Source organism: Scedosporium apiospermum, assembly GCF_000732125.1.
Source record: "Scedosporium apiospermum strain IHEM 14462 chromosome Unknown SEQ_SAPIO_0132, whole genome shotgun sequence".
NCBI lineage: Eukaryota > Fungi > Ascomycota > Sordariomycetes > Microascales > Microascaceae > Scedosporium > Scedosporium apiospermum.
This window is the reverse complement of record NW_015971833.1, coordinates 1,971,235-1,990,460: the sequence shown is the minus strand read 5'-3', so window position 1 is coordinate 1,990,460 and position 19,226 is coordinate 1,971,235. Positions and strand designations below refer to the sequence as shown.

Below are 19,226 nucleotides of genomic sequence, written 5' to 3'. Positions count from 1 at the left end.
TAATTCTTATTCTATCTAATAAGCTTTACTAAAACTTTAAAATAAATATTAATCCTCTATTAAAGTTAATTTCTTCTAATAAGTTATAATTTATTACTATAGTTTATAGGAATAGTTTAGTAAACTAAAGTACTATTATTACTTTATTATAGGGTATAAAGTAAGTATACTTTATAAGTTAATTTACTATTACTATAATACTATTATATATAACTTTTATAGTAAAGTTCTTAGATAGTAGTAGTTTAATAATAAAGTTAATAGTAATCTTCTACTAAAATATTTTAGATACTAGTATTAATTATAGCTTTCTATATAGCTTATACTATAATACTTTATTTTTAGTATAGTATATATACTATTTAAAGATATCTTCTATTATTATAGAACTTATTTTATAGTAATAGAGTTATTTGAAAATTTATTATATTTACTTTAGGTTAGGGTACTTATATAAGGGTAACTTATAGATTCCCTTAAAGATATCTTTAGCTAGTTATCTAAATACTATAATTTTTCTATTATATTTTTATATTCTATATTTCTTTTTAATATCTAGATAGTTTATAAGCAACTTCTAGTATCCTAGGTCTAGGCCTTAATAGTAGTCTTTAATTTTCTAAAGTAATTTAGGTTCTATCTTAATTTAGTAAATAATTATAATTTATTATAAGTTTTCTTACTTATTATAATAAAAAATAGTATTTACTTCCTTAGGTATTTTCTAGAAGTAATTAGGTTTATAGCTAAGTATATTAGCTTAGCTATTTTCTTTCCCTTTAATATATATAATCTTAAAGTTATATTCTAATAGTTCTTTAGCTTAATATACTTATTATTAGTTAAATTCTTTAGTTATAGTAAACTTTATAAGGTTTTTATAATCTAAATAGATAGTAATAGGGTATTTAGCACCTATTAAATAGTATTTCTATTTCTTAAATACTTTAATAATAGCTATTAGCTTTTTATTAGGTATTTTATAGTATAACTTTAGTCTATTAAGTTTCTTTAATATAAATACTATAGGATAGAACCTACTATACTTATCTTGTTACCCTAGTTATACTCCTAAGCTATAGTCTAATATATTTATTTCTAATTTAAATAATTTTAAGAGGTCTACTTAGTAGAATATAGGTTATTTATATATAGCTTACTTAACTTTTTAAAATACCTCCTATTCTTTAAGTCTCTATTTAAATAGATTATCTTTTTTAGTAAATTCTATAAGGGCTTATATATTAATATTATATCTTCTTAAAAATCTTCTATAAAAATTAAGGAATCTAAGGAATTCTCTAACTTTAATAATATTTATTAATATTAGCTATTCTAGAATAACTTTAACTTTTAATTCTTATATTTAGATTTTTCCTAGTTAGATTATATATTTAAGAAAATCTACTTATTACTTATAGAATTTATATTTAGATAGTTTTACTAATAAGTTTATTTTTTATAATTTTTAGAGGACTTTATATATATACTTCTTATATTTTTTAAGAGTATTTAAGTAGATAAAGATATTATTAAAATATATTACTATAAAGTTATCTAAATACTCTTATAAAATATAGTTAATTATAGTTTAGAAACTTATAAGGGTATTAGTAAGTTTAAAAGGTATAATTAAGTATTTAAAATATTTAAAATATATCTTAAAAATAGTCTTCTACTTATTACTTTCTTTAATATAGACTAGGTTATATATTTTCTTTAAATTTAAAATTATAAATTACTAAACTTTTTAAAGCCTATCTTATAATTTAGAAATTAAAAGTAGTAGGTATTAGTTCTTTATAATAATATCATTTAGCTATTAATAGTCTATATATATCTATAATTTACTATTTTTCTTAAATATAAAGAAGATAAAATATCTAGCTAATAATATTAATAATTAGATATATCTTTTCTTTAATATTTCTTTAATATATTCCCTTAGAGTTTAGAATTATATTTTATTAAGATTATAGATAAATATAAACTTTAATTATATACCTTCTTTTAGGGGTATTTTATAGTCCTACTAACTATATTCTAGTAGTCTAATATCCAATTCTTTAGTAAATATCTTACTATATTTCTAATATTCCTTTAATATATACTATAGTATTTTATTTACTATTAGTTTAATTTTAAAGCTTATAATAGCTTTTATTATATATACTTATTTATATTTTCTTCTTTTTAATAAATAATTTAAATCTTTAATAGTAAGTACTTTAAAGTAGATTATTATTCTAAAGGCTTTTAACTTACTTAAAGATAACTTTTCTAGTTAATACTTTTTAGAAGCTAAGTTATTCCCTAGGCTTTACTTAGCTTTATTCTAAATAAACTAATTAGTTACTTAATTAATTTATAGGTTTCTTATTTATAATTATAGTATTCTTAGTATAATAAGGTAGTTTACTATTCTAGTAATATTAAAGGAGATATTATTAATTTTTCTAGTAATAGTAATATAGAAGTATATAGTTTTAATACTTATAACTCTACCTTTATATTTAACTAGTATTCTATTATATATATTTAAAATATATAGCTAGTTCTTTATAATCTATAGGAGTTCTAACTTATTAATAATTATAAGTAAAATAAAATTCCTTTATATTCTACTATCTACTAGGGCTATAAGTTTTTAACTTACTAAAGTAACTAGTATTTTTAGATAGTAGATCTATTATCTTTCTATAATATTTATTTTTTATATATCTTCTTAAAATCCTAATTTTATTACTTAGATAACTTCTTTAGTAATTAAAAGTATATTATTATATTACTATCTTTATAAGTTAGTTAATTATTATTATAGCTTTTTTATTTCTTTATATTATAATTATAGTTCTTTTTTTAATTTAGCTATCTTTTCTTTATTATTAATTAGGTCCTAAACTAATTTTAGCTATCTATAGGTTTTTTCTTATAAGTTTTATTTAATTTATTTAATTTATCTTACTAAGTTTTTTAATTTAAAGTCTTTTAGAATCTATAAGTAGTAGGTTTACTATTTAATAGTACTCTCTAGGTCTAATAGGTATTATATTATCTCTTATTTAAGTTGTTTTAGGTTTAGCTCTTTTCTAATTATTTTTAAAAGTTACTAAAGTATTTCTTCTTTTAAGTTTTTAATAATTTCTTAGAGGATTTTTTTCTCCTTTTCTTTTTTAAATATAATATAATAACTAATTAATAAGTTAGTAAACTATTTTTCTTATTTTTAATTTATTTATTTAGACTTTTTTTAGAATTTAGTTAATTTTTCTAATTTAGTAAGTCTATTTTTATTAAAATTAATTTATTTATCTAAATTATTAATTTATTATTAGAATTTTATTTATAGGTCTTTACTATAGAATATCTTTTCTAGCTAATTAATATAATTTAAGGTATTAAAGATTATTTTTTATTATCTTTAGTTTTACTTTTATATATTATAGATACTTTCTTTCTTTATATTCTATTATAAGTTAATATCTTAAAGAATATAGTAGAGTTAGTTAATTTGTCCTTATAAGTTAATTAAGTTACTTTCTATATCTATATTTTATTTAGCTTATATAGGGTTCTTTTTACTTATTTCCCCTTTACTTCCTTTTTATATTTATTCTCCTCTTTTAGTAGCTTTAGACTACTACTATTTTCTTTATTATTAAATTTATTACTTATAGTCTTCCTATTTATTATTATAAAGTTAATATCTTATTAGTAGTTTTAGTATATTTTTCTATATTATTTATTATTTTTCTAGATAGGGAATATTCTTTAAATCTTCTAACTTAAGTTTACTTATACTAAGTTATTTAATAAGTCTAATATATAAAATTATTTCCCCTTTAGATTTTATAAGTTTTTCTAGTTCTAATTTATATATAGGCTATTATATTAAATATAGTATTTAATAGTAATAGTAATATACTTCTTTATAATATTACTTATAAGATAAGTTTTTTAATATTAAAGTTTTAAACTTTCCTAATAATTCCTATTAAGTTTCCTTTATCTATTCCCTAATCTCTAAAATATTAGTAATTTCTTCCTATTTTATTATTTTAAAAGTTTATAGTTTTTTAGGATATTATCCTATTCTATTTTTCTTACTTTAGTAGATAGTATAGCTATTATTATAATATATAATCTATAATAGGGACTTATAATTAATTATATTAGCTTTAAACTATTATATCTTTCCTTTAGGTATAGGCTTCTAATCCTTCTTTCTTTTATCTTAAGATTATATTTTACTTTTATTTTAGTATTTCTATATTTAATATTTATACTTATTATATAGATAATATTTACTAATCTTATTTTCTAGTAACTTAGAAATAATTCCCTTATTATTAGCCCTAAGTTCTATAAGTTTTAAGTAAGTTCTCTATAATATATTACTATTACTTTTTTTCTATTTATTATTAGTAGAGGCTTATAGCTTATAAGCTTTTATTATAATAGTATAGCTATATTTCTATTATTATTATTTATATAGTTAGTTATTAATCTTAATAGCTTTTTTTATATACTTACTTAGTTAAGTAGATTTCTCTTCTTTATAAAATTTATTTTTAATATTTTCTTTAAATTTATTATAAAAGTAAGTTATTAGGGGCTTATCTTTTTAGTTAAGGTAAGTAGTAATCTATTTAAACTTAGTTATATATTTAATAATAGATCTTTTCTAGCTTAACTTTTTAAGTTATTAAAATATTAGTTAAGTTCTCTATTTTTTTTATATTAATAACCTATAAAGTCTTTAACTATCTTTATTTTAATAATTTATTTTTTAATTTTAATATATATTTCTTTAATAATAGTAATATAATTATAATTATATTATTACTATTAAAAAAGTATATATTTAAGTGTAGGGGTATAGTTATATTTAAATTAACTATTAGAGAATTTTAAAAGATAAATTAGATATATAGTAGAATTTATAGTTTATATAGATATTTCTCTTCTAAGCTCTCTTTAGATTACTTTAGCTTACTATAATCCTATATAATCTAGATTATTCCTAGATTACTATAAGTATAGGTAATCTATATTTCCTATAATCTAATATATTCTTATAGTTTATCCTTTTCTGCTAGCTATGACTGCCTGGCCTTCTTTTCTAGCTATGTGTAGCTGTGATACCTAAGAGGGCTTTATTTTTATAAAAATATTCTAATTTCCTTCTTTTAAGGGAGAAATTTTACAGCCTACCCTATGCTAAGGGAGTATGTTACGAGTTTCTACTGTATCTGCTGTTTTGTGACTGTGGCTGTACGTATGTTGTATTAGCGGCTATGAAGAATATCTTATTGCTTGTTGATATGCTTAGTCTCGGCGCTGAAGTTCAAGACCGGTAATTTCTCGGTTGTTTTGCTGCTCGGGACGCCTGGGCATTTGCTTATTCAAAAATACCCTACCTGATAAATTCTTTAGACTATTAATGTTTCTGATCGGCGGAGCAGCTATTGTTCAAGTGGAAAATTGGTATTGTGGGCCCATGGGTGGGTTGCTGTTCCGGGGATAGAGCTCGGTGTGGTGGGTAAATACAATTGCAGTTTCAAGAGTGGTGGAATTAATGGGAAAGTGAACCTGCGTTAGCCTAGGACAGAATGTTCTGTAATTAGCCCTAGTTGAGAATGTGGGGTATATAACCCGCTATCAGTTGTAGGTTATATACCTACAGAGAGTAAACTTCATTTTACGCTCAGATCTCAATACTTTGTCCTCGTCCGGAACCTGATAAAAATTACTCAAGTTGCCCATCATTTTTCACTCGACGACGATTTTTGGTCAACCGAGCCAGAGTTCTGTGCGCTAAACCACAGTTCCAAGCGATGACGCGATCCCGAACGGCCCAAGATAGCAGTCTTAATAATGGTGCAGTCGTAGTCGACTGTGTGATTATAGGAACAGGTCCAGCGGGAGGGGCATTAGCAGCTTTCTTGGGACATTATGGTTCGTAAAGATCACAGAATGTTGAAATTTGTAGCCGCTATATTAACGAGATAACTAGGAATCAAAGGTCTTATATTCAGCAACACTTCTTCGACAACAGAGGCGCCTAGAGCCCACATAACCAACATGGCCACCATGGGTGAGAAAACTTTTACCAAGGTGCCGAGCTTGGTTTGCTAACAAAGGAACCAGAGTGTATGCGGGACATCGGGCTTGAAGAAGAGTGCCGCAAAGCGGGGCTTTCACAGGAATTCATGACTTATTGCCACTGGTCTGAGAGCCTTTCTGGGGAGGAGTATGCTCGAGCGCCATCTTGGGGCACTGGTCCAGCAGCGGAGGTGAGAAAGACGCCCACCACCCTTCCGGGATGTAGGTCTGTCGGCCGCAATATTGACAAATCTGCAGGCAAAATATCATGCCGCAAGTCCATGTGCGCCAATGGACCTGGCACAGACACTTCTTGAGCCTATTTTGAATAGGAAGGCGGTTTCAAGTGGCTTTATCTGTCGCTTCAACACCGAATTCATTGGTTTTGAGCAAGACGAATCAAGCGACTTGGTGCACGTATTGGTCAGGGACAAAGTTTTTAGTACCGAGCACACAGTTCATTGCAAATATCTGTTCGGGGCAGATGGTGCACGCAGCAGGATTGTGCGACAGCTTGAACTCCCTTTAGAGCATGGCCATGGAGCCGGAGTCGAGGTATGGAACTTGCTCGTTGACGCGGACCTGTCAGACCAGATCAAACATCGGTATGGCAATTTACATTGGACCTTCCAAGAAGATCACCTCACTCCAGGGCTTGTTTGGATTGTCCATCCTAGGATGGTGAAACCATGGAATCAATGGGTGGTTGGGTTCTTTGTTGCCCCCGGTTCTTCTGCTAAAGCCAGCGCCCCAGCTACTGAAGAAGACTGGAAGTTGAGGGTGTCAAAAGCTTTCAATGCTTCTGTGCCCGTCACGATCCGTGATGTTTCCAGGTGGCAGCTCAATCATGCGGTGGCAAGCCAGTACTCCAAGGGGAGAATTTTCTGCTTAGGCGACGCTGTCCACCGCCATACCCCTGGCGGGGGTTTGGGTTCAAATACATCCATTCAGGATGCATATAATCTCGCATGGAAGGTTGCCCACGTTCTTCAAGGCAAGTACTTTATCCAGTCATTTGGCCACTGCATGTCACAAATTAATATCGAGAATAGGCAAAGCCAGTCCAAAACTGTTAGAGACATACTCGCAAGAAAGACAGCCAGTAGGAAAACATGTTGCCAATAGGTAGGAGTCAGAAATGAATCTCTTCTTGACCGTTAGCTAATTCTGCAAAGAGCCATGATGGCCGTGGATTACCATATGGAAATATGGAAAGTTTTAGGCTTAGATCTCAAACCTGATCTCACCGGGTTGAAAGAGAGGATCCAGCTATTGCGAGACGAGAGCAAAAAAGGCCACGAGTTGCGGGCTAGATTTCGGAAGGCTATTAAAGAGACGGGATATGAGCTTCAGGGCATCGGTATTGAGATGAACCATCGCTATACGTCTGACGCGATTTACATTGACGGGCAACAAGCGCCGCCAGATTTCGACGATGTTCTTCGCGAGTACAATATGACGACGTTTCCAGGAAGCCGCCTGCCTCATGCATGGCTGAACAAGGCGATACCGACAGAGCCTATCTCGACTCATGATCTCGCCGGGAAAGGCCGCTTCACGTTATTGACAGGCATAGGTGGAAGCGAATGGAAAGCAGCTGCAGAATCTGTTGCGACATCCTTGGGTGTAGAGATAGTTGCATTCTCAATTGGTTTTGGACAGGACTACGAAGATCCTCTTTTTGATTGGGAAAGTCTTCGCGAGGTGGAGGAATCTGGCTGTATTCTGGTCAGGCCAGACAGGTACATCGCGTGGAGGTCTGAGCAACTGAAACCAGATTGTACTTCGGCCCTTAAGGAAGCTATGAGACACGTGCTCTTGTTGGAAGATTCAGGGGAGTAGCATAATACGGTTCAGAATGCCCGAAGCGATGCTTTTAATTACATAGTCAGCTTCGGTCGGTTCTCTCACTCAGCGTTTATTTATTAATTGATCGATCAATCGATAGTCCACCTTATCCCATGTTCTATAGCACATTTTTGCCCAGTCCACATGCGATGTGGACTCATCCAGGAGGAAGAGCAGCATAGGTTGTTCTATTGTTACGACATTCTGGCCATTCAATTCAAGAGGTTTAAGCATCAAGAGCCCATCCGCATGGGCCTATTGCGCAGCCGCGTCAATTCCATACCGCAAAGCTCTGCAGGCTCTTTCCGAGGGCTATACTCATGTGGATGAGTGGGATAAGCAAGTTGACCAGAGTGTTGGGTTTCAGTAAGAGAATAGAAACTAAACTTTCTGCGTCTTAATCGTTGCCAAAGATGATTATTGGAAATACTTCTATTCAGTTGCTATGAAACGACTGAAAGTCCTTGGTGCTCACGAATTCTCCTTGCCAACAACGATCGCGGACCGTGTGGGCATGCCGGTCGCCAAGTCCGGCATAGTGCATCTTCGCCCACGCTTCAAAGACAAACGGTCAAAAGTGTTCTCTCAATCCGCACTAGACTGACTAGTTATTGGGGGTATATCGGATCTCGTCCCAAGCATCAACCACTGATTTAGTCCCAGCCTCGACAGCCCAGAACTTTCCAATTCGCTTAGTCTCATCTAAGAGGTAGAATACGATGTACTGCGCGTTGATAGCCTGGCCTAGCTTGGCAGCGGGGAATTCTTCGCTAGCCTGAAATATATTGGGTCAACTTACAAACGAATGACATCCTAGGGGCGAGGGTAAGGGGCAGCAGGAAAGAAACGAGGGCGTAACTGAATCCACAAACCCAGGTAGATAGGGGTATACTTACAGGCCAGTCGTGTTTCGGCACAAAATAAATGGTCACGTGGGCTGCAAGACCACCTTCGTCCAGAACCACGTGGTTGGGATAGATGTGTTCGTTCACGTGTTTCCTTCCCTCGACAAAGAAGCCAGTGACTGGCCCTTTGCCCACCACATCCAATTTTTTACCTGGAATGATCATGCAGACTTCGTCGCCATACCACTGGGAATACAGTTCAATGTTCTGGGTGTTGAAGTCCTTGATGTACCGGTCGAAGTCTGAGCGCGTCTTGATTTCGAACCCCATGATTGCGTGTATAGGAAGTGAGGGATGAAGACGGGTCAGTAAGCGGTTGGCTGGGACATAAGTGATAGGCAGGGAAGTGCGTGCACTGGGATTTAAATTGGCGGTCTCATTTTGATGTTCCTTCGTCCCCAGCCGTCGTTCAAGTGGCATGGCGACATCGACAGGCGTTTCTTAGAGCGGAGACGCTTCTGGCCGAGGTAGATAGCCGTCACTTCGGTGGGGAACGGTGGGAGACCAGACTAAGTGGTAATTGAATAGGCGGTCTGCTGTTGAATGGTTCGCAACCGTATATTACAATGACTACGCAAAAGTCCACTCCTCGACCCCCACCTCATCACATCGCCCGCGCCAAGGCTCTACCGCCTATCAAACCACAGGCCAAGTCATAATATAGGACGCCCACAATAACTTTAAAAAAAAAAAAAAAAGTTGAACATCTGCTTTGGAACTTTGGAGGTGATCAACTAGTTAGTGGTTCTTTTTGGTATAATAAATCTGGTCAACAGTTACGTGGCTATATTGTGGGACGAGCCATGCCAGGGAGCGGAGGTTGATCTAGTGTTCATAAGGGTCTTTTACTCCCGCGGTGCCAGTTGACTATGTGTGAACACTATAAATCAATTGAGATTATGAAGACGGAGACAGAGATCGTGGTGGAAAATGAGCAAGGCGCTAGTCTCCCTTCGTCTACGTGACCATCATCTAGATTCTGGTTCCGTTCGAGCTTTCTGGTACGTACAGTTAGTTACTCGTGTTACGCACCCACCAAAGGGGGGTCCCCACCCAAACGCAAATTTATTTTCGAGGTCACTTTACAAAAAAGACATCTATAAAAAATATTATAAATAAAAAATAGAAATAGTTAAAATATTTTAATAAGTACTTAAGTAATTATCTTAAATATATTTTTATTTTATTTTACTATATATATTTATAATATAATATTTTTAAAGAATATTATTTTAAAATTTATAGGGGGAGGGTAGCACGAGTACTAAAAGATAAAAATAGCTTTAGGACTAGGTTAATGTGATCTTTTTAATAATACTCATCCAGTGCGCCAGTGTTGCAGCTACCGGCTACCGTTCGTTAACGTAATTATATATGTCTTGCCAATTTTTCATTTGGCTTTGACCTCGCCTGTCACGGCCACACATGGCCAGACAGAACGGCCGAGCGGTCAAGGCCGGCAGAAAAGGGTAAACTACGGGAATACGCCAGGTCACGGGAGTAGCAGATCACCCGTACTCACGGTGATCCGGGAGTGATCCGGATCGTACAGGATCACGGTGAGCTAAGGTGATCCAGGGAGAGCTTGGAAGGGAAATGTCTATATAAACTACAGTCTCTACCATGTATCTAGTTTGTCCTTCGAGACTCTCCAGTAGTCAATTCAAGTACAACTACACCCCTACACTTGAATACGCACTTCTCACCCATATCTCGTGAACACTGCTTGACTGCCTCACTCTACCACCAACAGACAACCACCTCAATCCTGTCACCAGTTGTATCTACCTGATACCGTCAACGGGCTAGTGTTAGGATTGTAACATCGCCCACAAGCATCCCATTGATAGCCCAACTTTTAAACACCCACCCATGGGGGAGGAAATTGTCTCCACCGCCCACTTTTGCGCTTTCCGGCGGGTGGATAGAGGCCAAACCCACAGTGGGACGGACATCCACAGTGGGACACCCACAGTAGGACAACCACAGTGGGATGTAGGTGGAACCAAAAAAGTTCCCCATGGGTGTGTTGCTAATTTGAATTGTTCAACCATCCTCGGCGAATACCAGATTTTCCCCGGGGTCATCGCAGGACCTTTACTACCTATCAGGATAACACCACTTAGTTTCTTTGCGGGTGAATAAAGATTATTATTGTGAAAAGCGCAGGTCACGACATTTTATATGCTTGCTCTCCCATCAGCCAGCCGCATGATCAGACGACACCACGAAAAAGTCTCCGGATATTTTAATCAAGACATGATTGCTGTTCCGAAACCGCCATCGTTTCCGTTAAGGGTTGTCGTCGTCGGCGCAGGCCTTGGAGGGTTAACCTGTGCGGTTGTGTGTAAAAAACATGATTTAGATGTGGTTGTTTTGGAAAGGGCGCCGCAAATTGCTGCCGTGAGTTCAACAATAGCGGGCCATTTGGCAGTTCACCACTTCTGCAGCGCTTAGGACATTCTTCTAACTGACAGAGAGTCGCATGTAACTACAGGTAGGAGCAGGGATTCAAATTCCACCGAATGCGTCTCGGATCATGAAACACCTGGGCCTCTTAGAGGAATTATTGAAAGATGCTGTCAGAGTTGATAACCTAGAACTCCGTCGATACTCGAATGGGGAACTTCTCTTGAGCCGTGAATGCGGTGAGAAGGTGGAGCGAGAGTACGGGGCTCCTTGGCTGTATGTGACAAGGCTTTATACTTTCGGATAACTGGACGCTGATCATGATAATGAAACATAGGGTCGCACACCGCGAAGACTACCACCGGATATTATTGGAGCAGGCTAGAGATTTGGGGGTTGAGATCCGCCTTGGGGCGGAAGTGAAAGACGTCGATTTTGAGCAAACTAAAGTCGTTTTAGTGGATGGGGAGATTGTGTCTGGAGATGTAATTGTGGGCGCGGATGGTGAGTACCTCTGATGGATCAGGATTGGGGCGATGAACTAAGACATTTGGCAGGGCTGTGGTCTCGTTTTCGCGACCTTATTCTTGGGCGACCCTCACCACCTGTAGAGACAGGAGATCTAGCTTACAGAGCCACATTTCCGACCGCAATGCTTCAATCCTTAGGTAACAAGCGTGTTAATGAGTTCATTGGGCGCAACATACCCTGTGTCTGGATAGGACCGGACAAACACTGCGTCCTATACCCGGTTCGAGGAGGACGGGAGTACAACTTGGTGCTTCTACGCCCTGACAACCTTCCTTCAGGTACCCGGCAGGCCAATGGAGATTTGGAAGAAATGAGGCAAACCTTCCACGGATGGGATGAAGTTCTGACAACCATGATTTCCTGTGTTCCCCGTGTGTTGAAGTGGAAGCTTTGCCACCATGAAGAACTTGATAGTTGGTGCCGAAACAATGTTGCTATTCTGGGCGACGCCTGCCATCCTACCTTGCCATATCAAGCGCAGGGTGCCGCAATGGCCGTCGAAGACGGCGCGGTATTGGGTTACTTGTTAACAAGGCTATCGGATGACTTCAGCCACCATGAAGTTTTGCAGAAGATACCCTCAATACTTCAACTATATGAAAGCCTCCGCAAGCCTCGGACTACTTTGAACGTACAAGGGGCTGTGGCCAACCGAAAAATGTACCATATGAAGGATGGTCCGGAACAACGTGCGCGAGACGCCGACCTTCGCGCCGTCAACTGGGTCGACCCCTCTCGATGGCAATGGGCGGATACTGCATATCAATCGCAGCTATTGGGGTTTGATGTCATGGCGGATAGTGCGCGGGAGTACGGGAAATGGAAAAGTAGCTTCGTGTAGTATAAATGAGTGCAAGAACTTCATATCGGAAGAGAATATTATATTGAGATCAAAGCGAATAGTCCAGGCATGCTCTATAATTTTGATTTGGCGTGGTATCGATCTTTCTACATAAAGCGCATTGTACACATTATGGTGAAGGGCTGAAGGCAGACGTATATTCAATCCCACTGGGCCACGGACAGTCGACAAGATGCTCGGAGAAGAGAAGGAACGGAACAATCAAACAACCATGGGAACAACAAGCGGGGCGGCGGGCCGGTGGTAGAGCGGAGCATGCGGGGTGTAGGAGGAGGGATTGAGGGGTTAAACTACGACAAGAACACTTTCATGATGAACCTTCCCGCTGCGATATTTTTCCCTATTCTAATATGATCTTTTAAAGATGGAGGAGGAAGAATGCGGGTGACGCAATCGTGGCGTGTAATTAAAAAGTGATCGAAACTTTTTGGGCCCCACTGTAGCATTCCGGGGATGTTTGAGGTTTCTCAGGTGGATCCCGCTCTTAACTATATATATAGTTAGCATCTCTCAGCAGGAATTACATAGGCAAATAGTGTGCACACGAGAGATTTGCTAACATTAAAATTTAACTCTACCAGGAATCATCATGACGGTTTCCACCTTCATTCGCTTCCAAGATGACAGGGGCATAATTCACTACGGAGAGCCCTCCCAGAGAGACCTTGCCGTCGACCTTATAGGTGCAACGGTCAAGCTCCTGGAAGGAGATCCCTTTGATGGCGGTTTACGTCCATCTACTGCAGTGGCAAAAGTAGCCAAGGTAGGTGAACACGACGCGGGAATTCCACTGATACCGACGGTGTCATACTGACAACGGATGGCCGAAGGTTCTGTGCCCTCTTGAGTCTACACCAGCCATTCTATGCATCGGCCTCAATTACAAGGAGCACGCGAAAGAAGCTAATCTGACAATCGCCCCGTATCCCGTGGTTTTCATGAAACTCCCGACTGCGCTCGCCGGTAAGCTATTTATACAGAATAATACACAGAGCGAATGCGCTGATAGGCACGAACAAAAGGTCCGTATGATGATGTTCACGTCCACCCTGATGCCACGCCCATGCTGGACTATGAGGGTGAGCTGGTGATCGTGATAGGGAAGGACGTTAAGAACGTCTCTGAGGCTGACGGTCTCGACTACGTACTTGGCTATACGATTGGGAACGACATCAGTGCACGGAACTTCCAGCTTCCCGACGTCAGCGGGGGTCAGTTCTGCTACGCTAAATCTTTTGATGGTTTTGCGCCCATTGGCCCAGCAATTTGCACCAGAAAAGCAGTCCCGGATCCTCAGGCCTTATTCTATACTACCCGTGTTAACGGGGTGAAGCGGCAAGAAACCTCGACAGATGACATGATTTGGACTGTCAAGCAGATTGTTCATCATTTGAGCCGGGGAACGATGCTCAGAAGGGGAACAATTATCATGACGGGGACCCCTAGTGGTGAGTAATATAAGGCTGTTTTACAGTGAGCCAACTAACCAACCCATTCAGGAGTGGGGCTGTTCCTGGAGCCTAAAGGCTTTGTCCAGCACAATGATATCATGGAGGTGGAGCTTCACGGATTTGGAACACTGAAGAACAAGGTCATTTTCGAGTAGGGTGCTTCTGCGAAGGCTTGGTCCTACGTCTCGTCCGAGATTAGGCGAAGGAGTGTAATAGAAAAAAAATAAAATAAAATAGCAACATCAGAAGCTCTGAATAAATGCCTCTTTCAGAGCTAGAACTGCGTAGCACCTTATCACTCGCTGCACGACTGTAGAATCGGAACGCCACTACACGTATTCATCTTCGAACTGGTTACCTACAAAACACGTTAAAGTGATAATGAAACGTGTAAATGGCACGAACGGTTTGCTGACCACCTCCTATTGGCAAATATGAACGCCACCTAACTCACCTGGATCGCGCCTCGTCGCGCTGCCTGGCCTTTGCCCCTCCCCCTCCTCTTTTCTACAAGTACATTGTCTTCCATTCTCTTTTAGCATGTGATGGTGTTTCTGCAAGTGTGCAAGTTCAGCGGGGTTAATAAAAGTAATCACCGCTCCTGATTCCCGACTGCTTAGAACGCAATAGTGGGCGTTTAGTTCCAGGTGGAACGGAGCTGAACAATCTTCTACATCCTCTGTACCTCGATCACAACGCTCAGTCCGGACTCTGGAGGTAGTAGCCAGGCGAAGGGCCGAGGGCCGAACCGTAATTGCGATCCCCGGATATAAAAAGAAGCTAGACGCGGTGAGGGGATGCATACCGTATAGGAGAATAGCAAGGCCCTTGCCCTTGCCAGGAATAATGTCATTCACCTCCAGCTCTTCTTCGTCATCCTCCTCCTTGTTCTGTGGCAGTAGCGACAACTCTGAGATGAGTCCCTATCGGTTATTAAGAAAGAATTGCATGGAGCTGGTAGTACGTGGCAATCAACTGCCGTCCCGCTTTCTTAGCTCACCCGAGGGTTCCTCGCCTACCCGGCATTCTCCTGCGGCCCAAAATTAAAAGTTGACAGGCCCTCACGTCGTGTGGGCTCCCGGATGACATATCGGCCGGAGATGGGCCTGTGGAATACCGGCCTTTGCGCGGCTGTGACGTCGCTAACCCTCTGACATTCTTGGTATGCACCTGTGGAAAGTCTTCTGGTGCCCAAGTTCGCTTTTTCCGACAGACTTCATGGAAGGAAACCTTGGGAATTGACATGATGATACTAGGTGGACACTAAGAGAATTCGAGTTATATTGCGGGCATGGTTAAGTCTGGACAAACTTGAGCGGCAGCAATCTAGGGACTCTTCAATTACAATTGCTACCCAGGCTTGATCTCGGCCCAAGATCGGTCCCGAGAAGCCGCCTGGAAGACCTTCCCAAGCCCAACGCGCTCCCAGACACCCCTCTCTATATCTCGTTGCAACAGCAGCACAAAATACAAATCCCACTCAGACTCATCTCGCTCCTTAGGGATGTAGTACGTCCAGACCGGGCACTCTTCCTGCGTGAAGCACTCCGCACCCGATAGAGCAATAAACTGGAAGACGTTACCCTGGCGATCGCGAATCCACTCCTCATCGAGAACGATGGCACCGCACCAGTCGCTCGGCTTGTCGAGGATGTCGCACTGGCACAGCCCTGTGTTTGTTGGTCTGACGCTACTCTCGAAGTTGCCGTCACGGATGGTGACGTGGAGCTCGGTGCGCCAGGTTTTAAACTGGAGAATAGGCATGTATGTCATCCGAGACCCCTTGCCCATTCTATTAGGGCTTCTACAGCGGTCCGTGGGCGGATCCCGAGCCTTGTCGCGTATAACCCCAAAAGGGTTATCGGGAAGAATCGCCTGAAACATGGGCGTTTTCTCATCATGCATCGCAGAGACGTCCGCTCGAATGTGTCGGCCGTATTTGTCGTGTCCGCCATGGATGTCTTCAGGGGGATCGACCAGGGTGACACGGCGCTGCCTCTTAAAATCAGCTTCCCTTTCATTCCTTGACATGGTCGTTCCATTATTCACGTATGCCGAATTAGTCACACGCTCAAAATCCATATTGCTTCTATCACTGGGGGGCCCTCTCCAGGAGGTTGTGTTCCAGCGGTTATCTATACTGAGTGTTAACAGGGCTGTGCTACTCTGGATTTCTAGGGCAAGGGAGACGAACGATCTGGTGGAGACATGCGGGGACGGCGGGTTATATGTTCGCGATCAACATGTTGAACGACACGGCCGCTGCTAGAGTGACTGCGGGAGCGATTGCGAGAGTGACTGCGAGTGCGACTGCGACTACGAGAGTGAAAATGGGGTCAGTTTCCGCCTTTCCACAACCACCACCAGAACCGGAAGACACCAAGGACTTCTAGGACTCTGACCAATAAGTCTCCGAGCCGCATTAGGCGTCTATCGGGTGGAGACTCTAGCCCTCTAGGTCGGGGCGGGGATACATCACGATAGTGGTAGCGCAGCTCGCCAAGGTCGGGAGGCGGAGGCGGAGGCGGAGGCGGAGACAGTGGACGGATGAACAGTGGCTGGGCATCTTCTATGCCTGGGTAGCCCATCCATCGCTCATCCTCCTTCGTGCCGGCGCGGTGGTTAATTATGTATTCGTTAGTCTTGTGAGAAATCATACCCCACAAAGGCCGCAAGTGTCCTGTCTCGTCGCGAATATGCCACTGGATCCAGGTATGGTGAGTGAGCCAGTCGCGCACATCGACCAAGCACCCTTCAAGCATGCTCGACTGATACTCGCTCTTGCCGTTCATCCAGCCTGACCAGGACCACGACGGGAAGTCATTCCCCCCAAAGGACTCCTGCTCGACCTTGCAGATGCAGTTTCCCAGGGCGTCTTGCACGCATGATGTGCCAGATCCCGACGGCGTTCTGGGCTGTCTTCGTCGGACCGCCTCCAGAGGGCTCCAGAGGACGGCCAGGTCGAAGTGGGAAGTCGGCAGACCGAACAGCGCCGGAGCTTCCATATATTCCTCCAGAAGCCATTCTACGCCTTTAAAGGCGGCTAGGACATCCCGTGGCTTCGTCAGCTGGCGCCCTGTGTACATGCGAATGTACATCAAATAGAGCCAAAGCGGGCGCTGCTGTAGTTCGCGAAGCGTTCTAAGCGGTGAGTTGGCTTGATCCAGCGACCAGCCTTTCCTGTTCCCGTCCGAGTAGATGTCCTGGGACATGCAGGTGGTGCGACACTGGAAGAAGACACGCCCCTCAGCGAAGATGAGACAGCGGCGAGAAAGGATTCGCTCCTGGAACGTCCACGCGCGTGTATCCCATTCCGAGTCGCTAATCATGGCTTCAAGCGGCCGCGTTACCATGAGGCGCAAACCTTTGCCAACATCGGCGCATATTGGCCGTGGATCGTCAAAATCTCTTGATGCTTCCTGGCTGCCGCCAAATGGACCTGGATCCAAGGCTCGCAAGATTGGCTGCGCCGCACGTAGACCTGACGAGCAATCGCGTCCATCAGCTGCACAGATTGTGAACAGAGCATGACCATAGACTAAATGCATAGCTTGGGCGTTGAGTTGCCACGAGCTGTCGCTGTCCTGAACAATACACAGCGAGTCAATCCACAAGTAGCGATAGCCAAGTCGGCTCACTAAGAGGATGCTGTCCTGGATTGTCCGCGGTAGCTTCTCCCACGCCGTCTCAAGACCACCATGTAGGATATGGGTCACGATGTTTGCCCGCTTCGTAACGTATGGCGGATCATCGTGCGGTTTCCGACCCCACACATAGCTTAGCGCAACATAAGGCTCTGGTTCTCCGTTGGCGCTGATAGGTAGGGACTTGAGCTGCATGTCGGCCACATCAATGATGCCAAAGTAGGTCTCTTCGATCAGCTTCCGGAACTCATCTTGACTGTCATGCGTGTGACGACACTCATCGCGATGGTCGTGGATGCAGAGATCAAGCCAACTCTTGATGAGGGCCTGCTTCTCCTTTTGATCACCGAAATCGCGTCCAAGGAAGAGCGTCTCCCGCTCCCATCTCGAAATGGCGTCCGAATTCGGCCGCAGGGCGTCCCTCGGCGCGACATAGATCACATAGACCTCCTGCGTATGACCCAGCTTCTCGTTCCAGGTGAACCGGATCCGCCTCGTGCTGTTAACAGCAAAGGCAGACCGCGAGTCGGCCTCCCGGCCGTGGACCTCCCAGCGCAGGGAGCACGAAGTGGTGTCATCGACTGCTGTGCTTCCACTGTAGCGCTCGATCGCGCGGAAAACAAGGTCGCAGAACGCGCAGTTAACTCGGCTCTCCTGGAGTTCCCGCAAGGTTGCAAAGTTCTTCAGGCTGGCGCCCGAGTTGAGGCGAAAATTATCATTCGACTTCCGTGGCTCGTAGCCGTAGCGATTCTGGACTATATCCACGACAACTGTTGGCTTGCTAACAATGAATTTGTCCAAGCTGAAGCCGACGCTTATGCACCGGTCGCAGAGCGACCTCTACTCGATGAGGTAACTTATTATTAGTGTGCCGGTACGGGGTATGATGAAGCAATCCTAAAGGTCAGTTCTTACCTCGCCATTCTGTGTACTGTCGACACCGACAAGTGTCAGGCTGGATTTGTCTTCAGTGTCTGCCATGTTGGTCAGATGAAGTGAGAGGAAAGATTTAGACTCAGCCTGCAGGTGAGAAGCTGAGCTATTTAAATGCAGGCTGGCTGCCAGTGTGTAACGAGGACCCCGGCCAAGAGTCCTCTCCCACACCCTGTCCAACTACTTGGTAAGGCAATTTTTATTCGTATAACAGGAAAGCCCAACTTGTACTTTTCAAACATCACTGTAAAGAGCGGAGTTTGCGGGTGTGTGGCTGAGTCTATCAGAGGAATCATCTCAGTGCATGGCACCACTAGGAATCGTAACCAGTTCGGGTAGCAATATTGATTTGACTCCCAGCTCCTGGTGGTTGATTGGTAGCCTGCCTGCCTGCCTGCATCTGCACGTCTGTAGCCACGACGCTTCTCCATCCTTGGCGGGCGATATTCTGCGCCACTTTTCCGTATTGGAGTTTTCTTTGCGGCATGGCGCATTCTTTCCGACTCTTTAGCCCTGTCCTAGGCATTCGCTCTGAATC

General features: G+C 41.2%; 3 protein-coding genes across 3 annotated transcripts; 1 reads left to right on the top strand and 2 right to left on the bottom strand.

Annotated features, from left to right (window-relative positions):
- Nucleotides 1–8,557: 8,557 nt before the first annotated feature.
- SAPIO_CDS9275 (uncharacterized protein) lies at nt 8,558–9,128 on the bottom strand (the record flags this gene model as incomplete). Its single annotated transcript, XM_016790713.1, has 2 exons — nt 8,558–8,728; nt 8,850–9,128. The coding sequence occupies 2 exons, from the start codon at nt 9,126–9,128 to the stop codon at nt 8,558–8,560; spliced, it is 450 nt and encodes a 149-aa protein (XP_016640016.1).
- Nucleotides 9,129–13,249: 4,121 nt separating this feature from the next.
- On the top strand, nt 13,250–14,266 carry SAPIO_CDS9274 (uncharacterized protein; the record flags this gene model as incomplete). The annotated part of the gene is made up of 4 exons (XM_016790712.1): nt 13,250–13,423; nt 13,491–13,623; nt 13,683–14,108; nt 14,160–14,266. The coding sequence occupies 4 exons, from the start codon at nt 13,250–13,252 to the stop codon at nt 14,264–14,266; spliced, it is 840 nt and encodes a 279-aa protein (XP_016640015.1).
- Nucleotides 14,267–15,461: 1,195 nt separating this feature from the next.
- SAPIO_CDS9273 (uncharacterized protein) lies at nt 15,462–18,736 on the bottom strand (the record flags this gene model as incomplete). The annotated part of the gene is made up of 3 exons (XM_016790711.1): nt 15,462–16,246; nt 16,492–18,595; nt 18,671–18,736. 3 exons carry the CDS (start codon nt 18,734–18,736, stop codon nt 15,462–15,464), a joined length of 2,955 nt encoding a protein of 984 aa, XP_016640014.1.
- Nucleotides 18,737–19,226: the final 490 nt, after the last annotated feature.